Source organism: Plectropomus leopardus, chromosome 3 (assembly GCF_026936395.1).
Source record: "Plectropomus leopardus strain MGB_pleo_1.0 chromosome 3, ASM2693639v1, whole genome shotgun sequence".
Classification (NCBI taxonomy): Eukaryota; Metazoa; Chordata; class Actinopteri; order Perciformes; family Serranidae; genus Plectropomus; species Plectropomus leopardus.
In genome coordinates this window covers 18,823,772-18,837,011 of record NC_142178.1, presented here as the reverse complement: position 1 = coordinate 18,837,011, position 13,240 = coordinate 18,823,772, and the positions used below count along the sequence as shown (strand labels likewise).

The 13,240-nt window shown below is 36.8% G+C and overlaps 1 protein-coding gene across 3 annotated transcripts in view; it reads right to left on the bottom strand.

Moving 5' to 3' along the window:
- Window positions 1-12,380, bottom strand: part of trip10b (thyroid hormone receptor interactor 10b) — a 28,778-nt gene extending 16,398 nt beyond the window's left edge. Inside the window, exons 1-4 of one of the 3 annotated variants that reach the window (XM_088075821.1) lie at window positions 11,873-12,380; window positions 1,730-1,845; window positions 1,587-1,640; window positions 71-218 (exon numbers count right to left, since the gene is read on the bottom strand). In XM_088075821.1, coding sequence (XP_087931947.1) covers window positions 71-218; window positions 1,587-1,640; window positions 1,730-1,845; window positions 11,873-11,896 — 342 coding nt within the window. In that variant the 5' untranslated portion in view covers window positions 11,897-12,380. The remainder of the gene's footprint in view (window positions 1-70; window positions 219-1,586; window positions 1,641-1,729; window positions 1,846-11,872) is intronic. The other 2 variants (XM_042484596.2, XM_042484597.2) reach the window with 2 other exon arrangements.
- Between the last annotated feature and the right edge of the window lie 860 nt (window positions 12,381-13,240).

Here is a 13,240-nt window from a genome sequence, read left to right as displayed (position 1 = left end):
ACCAAGTCAATCTGCAAAACGTCCAACTTCCCTCCTTCCCTCCCCCACGTGATCTTCCTCCCTCTCTCACTGTTTTGCGTTCCTGTTTGATATCCTGAAGGTACTTGGTGAGCTCCACACAGATGCCGGTCATCATGTTTTCAGCGATGAGCTCCCGCTGGCCGGCGTAATCGTTCAGCTCGTTCAGGATCTCCTGGAATGATGCGTGGTTGCTGAACCTGCAGCATGGAGGGAGAAACAATTTAGAAAATATTCACAGCTGGAGAGACCAATATTTTATTAACCCATCACTGAACCCCACCCCCCAAACAGAAATTGTTCAATTATATCTTCGCAACTATAACTAAGTGGACAGGCCTTTTCTCCACAAGCATCATAGATGGTGTGCTACTATGTATAAAACATGAGCAAAAGTGAAAGGAATAAATAACTGTGTTTATCTGCAAAAGTTTCAAACATGAGCATTGTCCTCCTAACTAGATTACCTACTGAAGTAAAAACCTAGAATTATTTTCAAGATGTTTAAGTTATGTAGTGGGGTTCCAGGTTTTTTTTGAAAAATGTCTTTTCAGGACTGTAACATCCACCTTGTGGGAGCCAAAACGCTCCTTCAAAGTTTAAAGCTTAAAGTTCAGAATGTGGCAGCTCTGTCCTCCTCTTTTTATGGATTGGGGAAATTGTCATTGTTTGTTCCTCATCCTTAAAACATTTTCTCTTGTATAAGTGAAGCATACGTCAGCGGCAGATTTAAGACCCGGGATTCTTCACTTATAATGAGCCAGAGCCCCAAAAAGATAAAGAAGCTGTAAAAGATAATCAGAGCATATATATATATATATATATATATATATATATATATATATGATTGATATGAGATAATTGATTGATTCAGGTTGTCTGCACACAGTTTTCAAATAGGTGAAAGGGTGCTGAGAGAGCTAACAGCATTAACCTGGGGGGGGGACTGGTGGATTGGCACCATGCTTCTGCGACAATGTTGTGGGTTGGGACGGTGTTATCAGGGACAACTGCTGTATGAGTTCAGTGCAGTGGGATGGGATTCACACACAGGACTCACATGCACTAATATGGGTCTACACACTTGGCTGGACAGGCTACCATAACAAAGAACAGAGAAGCTCTGATTACAACACACACAGAGGGAGCGTGAGCGAGGGACTTCATTTTTAGATCAGGATGCCATTACTCCACTACGTCTTCACATAGCGAATAGTTGTTTGCTGCTATATTTTAAACTAGATTTTCAATGACTCACAGTGAATTTTGGTGTTAATGTTACCTTGTGCTTCTAAGCTACACTTCTCATTTCAGCGGAGAAAATGTGGTTGTGAGCATGAAATAAGAAGCTGCTTTTGTTAACATCAGTGTGAAATCAAATGCCTTTTGTTTCAAAATTTACTGCAAATGCTGAGTATTGACTCTATCATACCTACTGCATATGTGTGGTGCAAGAATGTAAAGCTTGAGAGGCTAAAAGCAACTAATGTGGTTTTGTGAAGATTTGATTGTCATTTTTAAATATGCAAAATAAAAGAAGAAAACTGGGAATTTTTTTATTCTCTTACTTGCAGTCTTGCTCCTCTTTGCTCCCTCGTTTGGCATATTTCTTTGATAGACTCCTGTTAGAAGAAGCAGTGTGGCTATTACACACATGCATAAATGCACAAAGACACATGAATAAAAAAGCTCATATAAACCAAAAGCACACCTGAGTTGTTTGGCGTAGCTCTGCTCTATCTCTGTCCGTTCCTTTACGAACTTGATGTAACGCTCCACCAGGTCGAGGCCCGACTGCGTGTGCTTGTCGATGTGATCACACTGGTCCTAAGAGAGAAACAGCACAGAGCAACACATGTTTTCATACATGCACATATGTGCAATGCGCTGCAGGCATCTGCTGAGAAACACACAGCTGACACAGTGCAGTCTACAGGGTTTTTGGACAGTGACACATTTTTCATTATTTTGGCTCTGTGCTAGTTGCTAGATCAGTGTCACAATCACTATAGTGCATGGTCCAAATTCAAGACAATTCAGCAGGACATTGACCCTACATATACACACAGAAAGACAGAGATTGTTTTTTTTTGTTGCTGCTGTTTTTTAAAGGTCAAAAGGTGAAATGTTCTGGACTGGCTGAGTCAGTCATGTGTTTCAGCCAGACTGAAAGCGAAAAACCCCTGAAACAAGAAGTGAAGGCGGCTGAAGTCCAGCCTCTATAGGGAGCACAGCAAGTTTTCGTAAATGTCAGTGAGACTTCAAACTAGAGCTAAAACACTTGCTTGATTAATCAAAGAGCTGACTGATTGAAAATGAATCTGCTATTTTTGATTAATCATTTAAATATTTTTTTCCAGCACTGTTGTGTATCCACTAAAATGTGATTATTTATTCTTTGCCACATGTAAAATTTAACAACATACTTTGGGTTTTAGACAATTGGAAGATATCACCTTGTGTTTGCAGGATACTGTGATGAACACTTTTTTTTTAATATATATATATTTTCTGACATTTCATTGACCAAACTATAAATCATGATAATAATCAGAACATTAATCGGAAATTATCTTCAGGGAGACAGGCACTGTCTGGAACATTTATTTCAATCCATCCTCTGCATTTTATCTCCCCTAAGCCACACATGCATCACTAAATGCGACAACCAGGCCAAGGCCCAGGGACCCAAAGTGTCAGGGGCCACCCTGGCATTCACCTGCAAAATGTCACTGGAAGAGACACATACTGATTAGGAACAGACTCAAAATGACCACCAAAAATGATGCTAAAGAACTACACACAAAATACACAGACACACAAAACACAGACACAAAATAATGACAAAAGGGGCTATAACAACCACATATAGACACAAAACTAACAAAAAAAGACACAGAATGACCTCAAAGAGACAAAAGACAACAAAAAAGAGAGGCAAAACAACAAACTATGTGTTTTCTGGTCCTATAGGTGGGGTGGTGGGGTTGTTTGTATATCTGTGTCCACGGGCCGATTGTCTCATAACCTGCTCATGCCTATAACTGGAGGACTGTGTACAAAAGGCCACAATTCCTAAATTGTTGTACTGTATGTTCTTCTGTTGAAATTCCTGGTTTTGTGCTCAGTCAATCACAACTTTCTCTTTGTTAACCTTTTACTATTTTGTCAATGAAGATGAATAGATGTATCTGCTTCCATGATATCTGAGTCTCCTACAGTAGGGTGTCTGTCAGTGGGTGATAGAGAAAAAGAGACATACTTCAGGACAGCAACTCGTCATCATTTTCATTAAAAGATTAATCTGCTGATTATATTCTGTCAATGAACCATCAGAGAAGTTGAAAAAAAAAACATCACTACATCCCAAAGCCCAAGGTGATGTCATTAAATTGCCTGTTGACCAGTCCAAAACTCAAAAAGGTTCAGTTCACAATCACATTGAAAGTTTTCACAATCAGAAGCTTGAATTAGCTCATTTAGCATTTTTTTGCTTCAAAAGAAACATAAATGATTAATGCATCATTGCATTTTTAATGCGCTGTCTGACATCTGTAGACACTGAGAACAGCCCTGTGTTGGGTTTAGGCCTGCAAGTAACAATTATTTTCAAGTTCCCTGAACCTATACTGACCTCTAAAAAAATGCCATATTGTCTGACATAGACATATGAGCATAGGCATAGATCTACATGACAACTTGATGCAGAAAAGGCACACATTGGTGCAAAAAAAAATGTTGAGACTAAACCTGAAAATATTCACATTTGTGCAGCAGGAACCAGGGAGTTTTTGCCATTTGTAAGAAATTGATCAATTATTTATAAAGTTGCCGAATAATGTTCAATAGTCGATTGACTATTTCATCAGGTTGTGGATCTGACACAAATGGAAAGTGGAAGTCTAAGAATAACCCTACTCACACACACACACATGCGCACACACACGCACACACACACACACACAGAGTAACCTCACTCCTTTCAATTTCTATCACATACAGAAAGCACAAAGGCGTAGCAGAGAATAAAGGCAAACTCTCCTTTCAACATTCCTCTCTCTTTACACACATCTATGCCTCCACACACACACACACACACACACACACACACACACACACACACACACACACACACACACACACACACACACACACACAGCCAAACCAGTCGGACAGGTAACATTTACGCAACACAGAGTCATGACTTACAGTAGAGGGCTCACTGAAGGCAAACGTGAAAATGAAAACAAAGACAGACTCCACTTTTTGGTTGTTCAATATTTGTGTGTGTGTGTGTGTGTGTGTGTGTGTAGTGGCTGCTGGGTCTTTTGGAGCCAGAGACATAGATATTGGAGTCCTCAGAGGAGGGGGAAGCTAAATGGAGATCACACAGTAACACAGATAGCAATGTCCTGGATACGCGAGGGCTGGGAAGCAGGAAGGAGGAAGGAACAGCATCAGAAAATATCGGAGGACGATTGAGTGAATCAGATGGACGAGAAACAAACTGCTACGATGAGGTTTAAGAGTGTGTGAAGAATCTTTGATACATTCCTGCATGCATTTCACCACTTTTGTTGCTACGCCCCATTACTTTACTGTAACACATCTGCATGTTTGTGCGAGAGGAGGAAATACTGATAGTCAGCCGGAGAGGGTTCAGGAATGAGATAATCATTAGCTCAGTGCGAACCTCCGCCCTGTGACTGACGGTCCCAGGGGCCTCTACAAACCCTGAAACCAGTCGGACTAGTCCCACCCCTCACTGTGACGACACACATATGTTTTCTGATCCAGGCTGATCTGAGGTCAGACTCAAGCTCACCTCAGTCATAATGTAAGCTGTAAAACTGGCTGCAGTGGCTATCAAGTTCTTATTAACTACTGTTTCAAACTAGTGATTTACTAAATCAGATTGCACTATCAATAAATGCCAGTAAAGACTTAAGTAGTGTGTGTTGGTGGTTTCTAGGAAACATCTGTAGCCCTAAAACCATCAAGCATGCAAACAAGAAGCATTGCAACCTTGAGCATATCGTCTAAAAAATCCTTTATAAATATGGGTTTTACTTTGTTTTCTTATATGCACAGAGAGAGAAATGTGATTCAGAGTTAGAAATATATAATTTATCTGCTGATCATTTAGCAAAACATTATTGCCATGTTTTGTTTTTTTTTTTAACTGAGGTATGCTGTGGTTTATTTTTCTGTTAAATGTATTTTTAAGCCTTCCTTCTTTTTGAGCTGCCTTTTATTGACACCGCTTAAGCCCTGACAGGACCCCCCCGTACTACTATGGCTGACTATTGAATTCATTTGTATTTCATTATTCTCTTATTATCACCTACACTTTAATTATGTTTCAATATATGTTATTGTTATTATTATTATTATTATTGTTATTATTATTATTATTATTATTATTATTATTATTATTATTATTATTGTTATTATTATTATTATTATTATTATTATTGTTATTATTATTATTACTGATAAAAGTACATTTATTAATATTAACATTTAATTTATTTGTTTTTCTCTCAATTTTTTCCATTCTTTGGTAACTGTATTAAATGACAATAACTGCAAAATGTTAATAACATATCATACATATCATAATAGCTATTTTTTATATATATCTGTGTTTGGTTTGTGCCTGTAAAGTCACCGCTTTATTGATTTTGCACCAACACATTTTATTTTAAAAATGAATTAACAGCTTTATTTCAAGTGTCAGGTCTGACCAAATTATCTCTCTTTTACTTTTTAATCTAAACATTTTACTTATTTACATAAGCCAACCTATCAAGTCATTTAGCAAAAAAGTTGTAGCTGTAACTTTTTGATGCTGAATTTTCAGTATTTCCATGTCCTGAAACTTCAGACTTATACTCCACCACATCAACCAACAAACAGAACTTCCCAAAGTTTCTAAAGATGCCACATATGTCGGGCAGAATAGTGCACTAGAATAAACAGTCATAAAAATAATCTAATCCAATCTAACCATCTAATTTTAGAATAATCTCTTAAAGGGCTCTGGGACAGAATTTTGGGGAAATGTGTCTTAACTGATGCAGTGAAAACCATAAAGTATTGTTGTAATTTCACTTTGTATGAACAGTAGCTGCATATCACGCTGATATATCATAAACAGTGAGACATTGTGGGATGACAGGATTATTTAACCTTAAAGATACAAAAGAGGAAAAATGTATGATATTTAACTGGGGTTAAATGAGGACATGATTCACTTCACGTTTCACTTTATCAAATCATCTTTCGTTTGTGTACAACACGCCGTCTGCTTATCAGGAGACAGCTGAGATCTCTACTAACAAAATAAGAGTTCTCATCAGGAGCATCTAGCGAGGAGGGAGAACCTGTTTCAGAGGGGGGACCAAGCCACAAGTAAGTCTCCAGTCTTTACACTAGGTCTCAAGTCAAGACAGGCAAGCACCGAGTCAAGTCCTTAGTCCACATTGACAAGGTCCAAGTCAAATCCCAAGTCCTAAACGTCGACTTTTGAGTTTACAATTTATAAAAATCATAATGCTTCATACAACTTGTCTGTATTAGTTAAATGCAGGTTGTTAAAGGTTGTTGCATCTCTGTCTTTAATTTTCAGCTGACTCTATTTGCATACTGCAGTCCATTTTTTGGTTGACCATCATGTAGTTTTTGTACACGAATGAAATTAACTTTGGTATCATATTTTTCCAGGTGACACTCAGTAATAAAACGCTAGCTCCTCATTGTTCTTCCCAACACGCTCCATTCATTGTTTTACATGTAAGCCTCAAAAATTACTGACTGATTATTAAAATAGTTGCTCACATAGTTGAAGCATTTTTTTATGATGAACTTTTTTGATAACAGAATAATTATTTATCAGTCAAAAATACCAGAAATTCACTGGTTCCAGCTTCTCAAATGAGAGCATTTTCAGTTTTTATTTGTCCGATGTGATCATAAACTGAATATCTTCAGGTTTTGAACTGCTGGTCAAACAAAATAAACAATTTTATGACATCACTTTGGGTTTGGGAGAGTGCAATGGACTTTTTTTCTCAGATTTTAAGAAAATAGTTGCAAGTGAAAATAAACATTGGCTTTTTTCATTTTCTGACAACTGACTAATCAGTTAATTAATAGCTTAAGCTCTAGGTATGATTAACACACCCCCGAATAAAGTCTGAATAAATCACCGTTTATCCGATGCCATCAAACAACAGCACACGCAGCAGCAGTTGAATGATTTTGAACTTGCTGGTGTTAAACAGCCTCACCCAGTCTGTTTTTCATGGTGGAATAATCTCAGAGGCATGGACTCTGAACAGTCACAGCAGGATTAAGGAAAATTAGTTGCGTTTACGCTCAACCGCCAGCTATTAAACCAACCATCGTAAACAGGGCGTTTTGTTTGAGCCAAGACACATTCTGTACATAGCATGCGTTTTCCTCAGGTCATCTTCCACATCAATCTGTCTGTGATCAGCTATTCGGACAATTGATTAACCTTTTATGAGGCAAAAATGCCAAACATTCTCTAGTTTCTCAAATGTGAGGATTTCCTGCCTTTCTGTGGGCAGTAAACAGGATGCGTTTGGATTTTGGACTGCTGGTTGGTCACAATAACTGCTCTTGAAGACATAATCTTCTCTTATTTTGTATTTTTTTTGTTACTTATTTCTGGTGTTTTCTTAACCAAATGGTTGATTGAGAAACCAGGAGACTAACAAAAAGGAAAATAATTGTTACTTTCTGCTAGGGCTGGGCAATAAATCAATACTATGACATGTGACTAGATATTAGGAGTGGGGAAGAAAAATTGGCATAGTTTCAAAATATTTTTTGTGAAAATATTTTATCAATACACGGATGCCAAATATCAATTTTTCATTGTATAAATTATTATTATTGCAAACACAAATACAACTTTGGGTAGACTACTAGAACAATAAAATCAATTGCTTTGTCAGTCCATTAGAAATATTTTTTTGCAATAAGAACAATTTTCTGGGAGACAAAACAAATACTAACAAAGTTTTCCCTTGAGGAAAATATGCATTTGAAAAAAAGGTACTACATCTTAATATATACTGCATTATCATATAAGAGAGAAAGGTGATGGACTCTTGGGTTGGACAGATGTTAAATTTCGGTTGGAATGAAAATATGAGTGACGATATTTTACACGTATAACAATTTCAGTATTTCACGTTTTCTGGACATTAACATTATAACCTTTAAAGACGGTGGGTTTTGTTCTTGATACCTTCCAACTAATTATTGTCATTCAGTGTCATGATAACACTGGCATGAGGCGTCTGGATGTTGGATTTTGGTTACTTAACAACACAACTTAAAATCAGACTGCATAAAAACGGACGTAGCTACAGTGACAAAGCCAGTGGTTTGTGGGCTGCCGTCTAGTTTGCCATTTCAGCCATGCCATCTTGGTGTTTTTGTTGCCAGAACTAACCATATTTGAGTGAGAGGCTGGCATTGTGGAGGAGCACGGGGTGGATCTGACTCAGAAGCTGAGGACACTATCAGCAGACAGCCTGTAACTTAAAGCGGCCCACCCTATGCTTAACTTTGAGCCTTAATAAAATGTAAACGGGTGAGTTATTAAAAAAAAATTCAACCCATGTACATTTGTTATGAAGGGAGAATTTGGCGATATAGACTGAAACTGTTCTTTGTACCAGGCTGTAAACATGTTTATTTTTGCTGTAAAGCTGGGCATCATTTTAACATAGGGGTCTTTGGGGATTGAGTCACTTCTGGAGCCAGCCTCCAGTGGCCATTAGAGGAAGTGCAGTTTTTGGTGCTTCTGCGCTGGCTTCATTTTCCAGGGTCTGAGGCTGCTGCGTGATCACTCCCCAATTCGTTGTTGTTACAAAAAAGGAACTTTGTGTTCCAGGTTATGCGTCTGTAGGCTTTCAAGGTTGCTGAGCAGTAGCAACAAGCAACAGTTTGCAGATTATACAGACAAAGACGGGTCAAAACATCCATAAAAACTTCTCGTAAAGAATGAATAATTCAATTTACACTCTTCACCTAATGGATCCAAACAGTCATACATTAGCTAAACACTTTAAAATCATTAAATGTAATAATATATTGAATTAAGGGACACACAGCGTGGAATCTGCATCCTGAGCACTCTTTTGAACAAATATTGTATTGTGACTTAAGTACTGTATTGTGGGGAATCTGGTGATTCCCATGCCTACTATACATCTATTGTCTTAGATTTTGGATATCATTAGGGTTGTTTTTTTCTAGTTTTAAAGGCTGCATTTAAATAAGGTGATGTAATTTTGACTGTTCTAGCCTAGCTGTTCTGTTCACCATATCATCGTCTATGGATTTTGAGGTTTGACTTTTTTTCCCCTCAGATTCCTATCATCTTATTGCCATATTTTGGCAATGCAACTTACACAAATCAGTAATTGCTAGGAAAATAAATCTGAGCGAATGGACCACAAACAGAGGATAATAGTTAGCCTTATGCAGCTATAGGGCTGTCATCTGTGCTAATTATCAGATCTCACTAACTCAGCCCTCCACATGAACAGGTGACATTTATCTGGTTAAAATAAACAATTTACAACAACTTCACTGATATTATATCTGTATGATGACATGAAACTAGATATGGTGATATCATTGGTGAGTGTTATCTTTCCCAGGTTTTGAAGGCTGCGCTACAGTAAGTGATTTAATTTTCTGAACTTATAAGACTGTTATAGCTGCTCTATTATCGCTCTATTATTTACTTTTATCCTCTTAGTCATGGTGTTCACTTTAGTGATGAGTATTTATCATAATAATAATTATAATTATAATAATAACTTTACAAAGCAAAGGCAGGAGCTCTGGGAATAATAAAATAAATATCAACAAATATACCAAACAGAGAAAGGTCTAAAAAAGTAGGACAAAATTGACAAGAACAAAATACGTATACAAAAGGTCAACAAAAGTAAAGTAAATAAAAGGAATGAAACAGGCAGATCCTGAAAGGCAATCAAAGTATTACATGAATAAAGTTTTAGAAAATATTGAAATAAATGCAATCAAAGATGCTAAAAATAATATGAGGACGACATGACATCAGTGGGGATCAAACAAAAGAAAGAAGATAAAAGCAGATGAATGAGAGATTAGATAAACAAGTAAATAAATAAAAAAATAAAGAGATGGTAAAAACAGGACATTAGAAGGATAAGGAACAGATAATTGGAGTAAGAGCATCAAAATGAATAGAGAATGAGAGATAAAAAAAATGAATAGGTAAAGGTGACATCACATAAAAGCAAGTCTGTAAAAAGGAGTGATTTAACCCTTTGAAACCTGAACAAATTAGCTTGAGTTCCTTCAAAAACATGAGGAAAAGGCAATGACTAGCTTAGGAAGAATGTTTCAAAAATTTGCCGAAAAAATACAAGAAAATAAGGACATGATTTTAAAAGTACTTAAAAATAATAACTCTGTAAAAACAATTTTAAATATATAATTAGGTATATTATAAATATGGTTGTGAGGACATTTTTCTCGAGCTTTTTTTTTTTTTTTTTTTTAATTGCAAGACAGTTCTTGCCAAGTTGAAAATTTACCTTTTTCCCATGTTTTTAAAAGAAAGCAAAGCTCAGATTTTGACAATTTAAATACTTGTAAAGGCATCTAAATGTAGCACATGAAAAGTGATGTCAATCCAGGTTTCAAAGGGTTAAAAGATGTATCTGATTTTGCACCCTGAGCACTCTTTTTTGTTCTCATTGTGTAAATATTAGGGGTCCACAGATTAACGGCCTGGCCGATTATTGGGCTGCTATTTGGCATTTTGACGATTATCGGTTTTGGCAATTTATTTTAATGACTGCAGATAAAATGAATAAATAAAAAAGAAAGAAAGAAAGAAAGTGTCAGCATGGGAGGAACTTCTACTTTGTGAAACCTCAGGGAGCTATTTTTATTTATTAATTTTTTATTAAAATTTTCAGTTAAAAAAAAAGCATTTACCAAAGCTTTGTGTTGCAGTTTGTTATATTCCAAAATATTGTTATATTCCTAAATATTGACAGAAACATTTTTATTTTTTATTCATATCAGTTCTAAATGTTAGTTATCGGTCTCATTAACTACTAATAAAAAGCATTGGTACTGGTCGTGAAAAACAAATATTGGTCGACTCTGTAAATATTTAAGAGCACCAAGTGTCAACCCTACAATATCATTGTAATATTGATATCAAGGTTTTCAGGTAAAAATATTGTGATATTTGATTTTCTCCATGTCACCATCAGAGGCCATCAGAGGCCACTCCAGCTGAGTCCCTTTGACTCCACACAGGGTCCTGGAGTGATGATGAGGTTATCTGACCTGATGAGTCTCAGCCAGTGATCCCGGCTGAGAGAGGGACACTGACCAGATGCAGTGACAAGACACGCAAATGAGCCCTCAACACTTCCTGAGAGGTGTTGTCACAAAAGCAGAGCACAAGTCTGAGCTTGAGGGAGGAGAAACAAGGTGGCTGAATACACCTTTAGCCCACAGTGTGCAGATAAGGCTGGCTAAAAAAAAAAAGAGAGTTATAAACATCTCCTCTCCCCTCTGCTTATGATAAGGTATGCAGAGAGCAGGGGTTGCGAAATCCTCTGGCTGCAGGGTTTACAGATAGACTCCTGCGGTTGTCTCAAGATTACTTAACCCAGGCCTGCCGTGGAAAAACAGGAGTCCCGTGTACATATCGTGTCGAAAACAACAGCAGGGCAGCTTACTCTTTAGGTATTTTTTGTAATGACCCAGAGGGCTCTACTTGTGTCAGCTGTCAACTTACCCAAAGATCTGTTCCCCAGTCCATGTCTGCAAAAAAGCTCAAATGTTTGAGGAAGAACAGGAATCCTTGTCAAAGAAAGAAACAACCAGGTGGTGCAAGGAGGAGGAAAAGCCAGATAAAAACTCCTCTTGGTAGAAAAGAGTCCTCAAAACTTTGAGTCTCGAAAGCGGAGATGGCGGAGGAAATGTTTGGAGGAAGTCTACGCCTTCTCCTTGGCACGGACACGGTCGTCCTGTTTCTTCCAGCCAGCGAGAGAAAAAAATATGTTCAGGCGCTTTTTCCTGAAACAAGTTTGGGTCCCTGAGAGAGACAGAGGAGGGGGGGAGCAGAGGAGGGAGGAGGAGCGGTGGGAAACCCTTCCAGCAGCGTCTGTTTGTTTTATCTTAAAGGAGCAGCTTGAGGGGATTTTCCTCATAAATTTGCGCCGGAATTTTTCAAAAAATATATCGCACCTAAGAAGATAAACTAAAGTTAATAATTAACTATGTCGCACAATTGTCGTGGATAAATCAACGCCCTCTAAAATATTTGTAACCCCCTGCTGATGTCTACTCGACTCTGATTGGCTGTATAGTGTCTATTAAAACCAATGCACACCTATTAAGTAGTTCCGGTGAAAGGGTTGACTCACCGTTCTAAATCAGTGCGCTAGCTATGAGTAACCAGGGCAACACGGAAACCTTTTTTTTAAACTATTTTTTTTAAACTTTTTTTTAATATATATATCTATATATAAATAACAATGAATTTTTGGTTTTATTTAAATTATCATTTTTTTTCTATTACTGTAATGTCACTCATGATTTTATCCTTAAATATATTATTATCGTTATTATTATTATTGTTATTATCATGAAACCAAGACACAAATATTTGAACTGTTTAGCCTATTTTAATTTTTATTTTGATAGGGGGATTCTTCTTCCATTAAAAAAACAAAAAAACAAATAGGACTACAACCCGATTTTTCTGCTTTTCTTAATTGATTTCAGTTTAACTCTTTCCTCTCTTGCTCTTACAAATAACAAAAAAGCAACAGATTTTCAGACTAAGAACACAAAATGCAAAATGACTATGGCTTACTTGGCGAACCCCCCAGATGTGATATGCATATTAATTTGTTTTGTTTGTTTGGTTTTGTTTCTGTCAATGTTCATTCTTTTAACATATTTTTTTATTTTTAGACTTTTATTAATTTCTGTTTAATATTATGGTCTTTTATCATTATTAATATTATTTTTATTATGTACTGTGTAGAATTTCAATCATCTGTGCTGTCATCTATGTTCGGGTTCTTGTTTATCTGGCATATTTTGTACATATTTTATTAAGAGATTTTCACAATAAACTTTTGGCCTTTTTATGTCC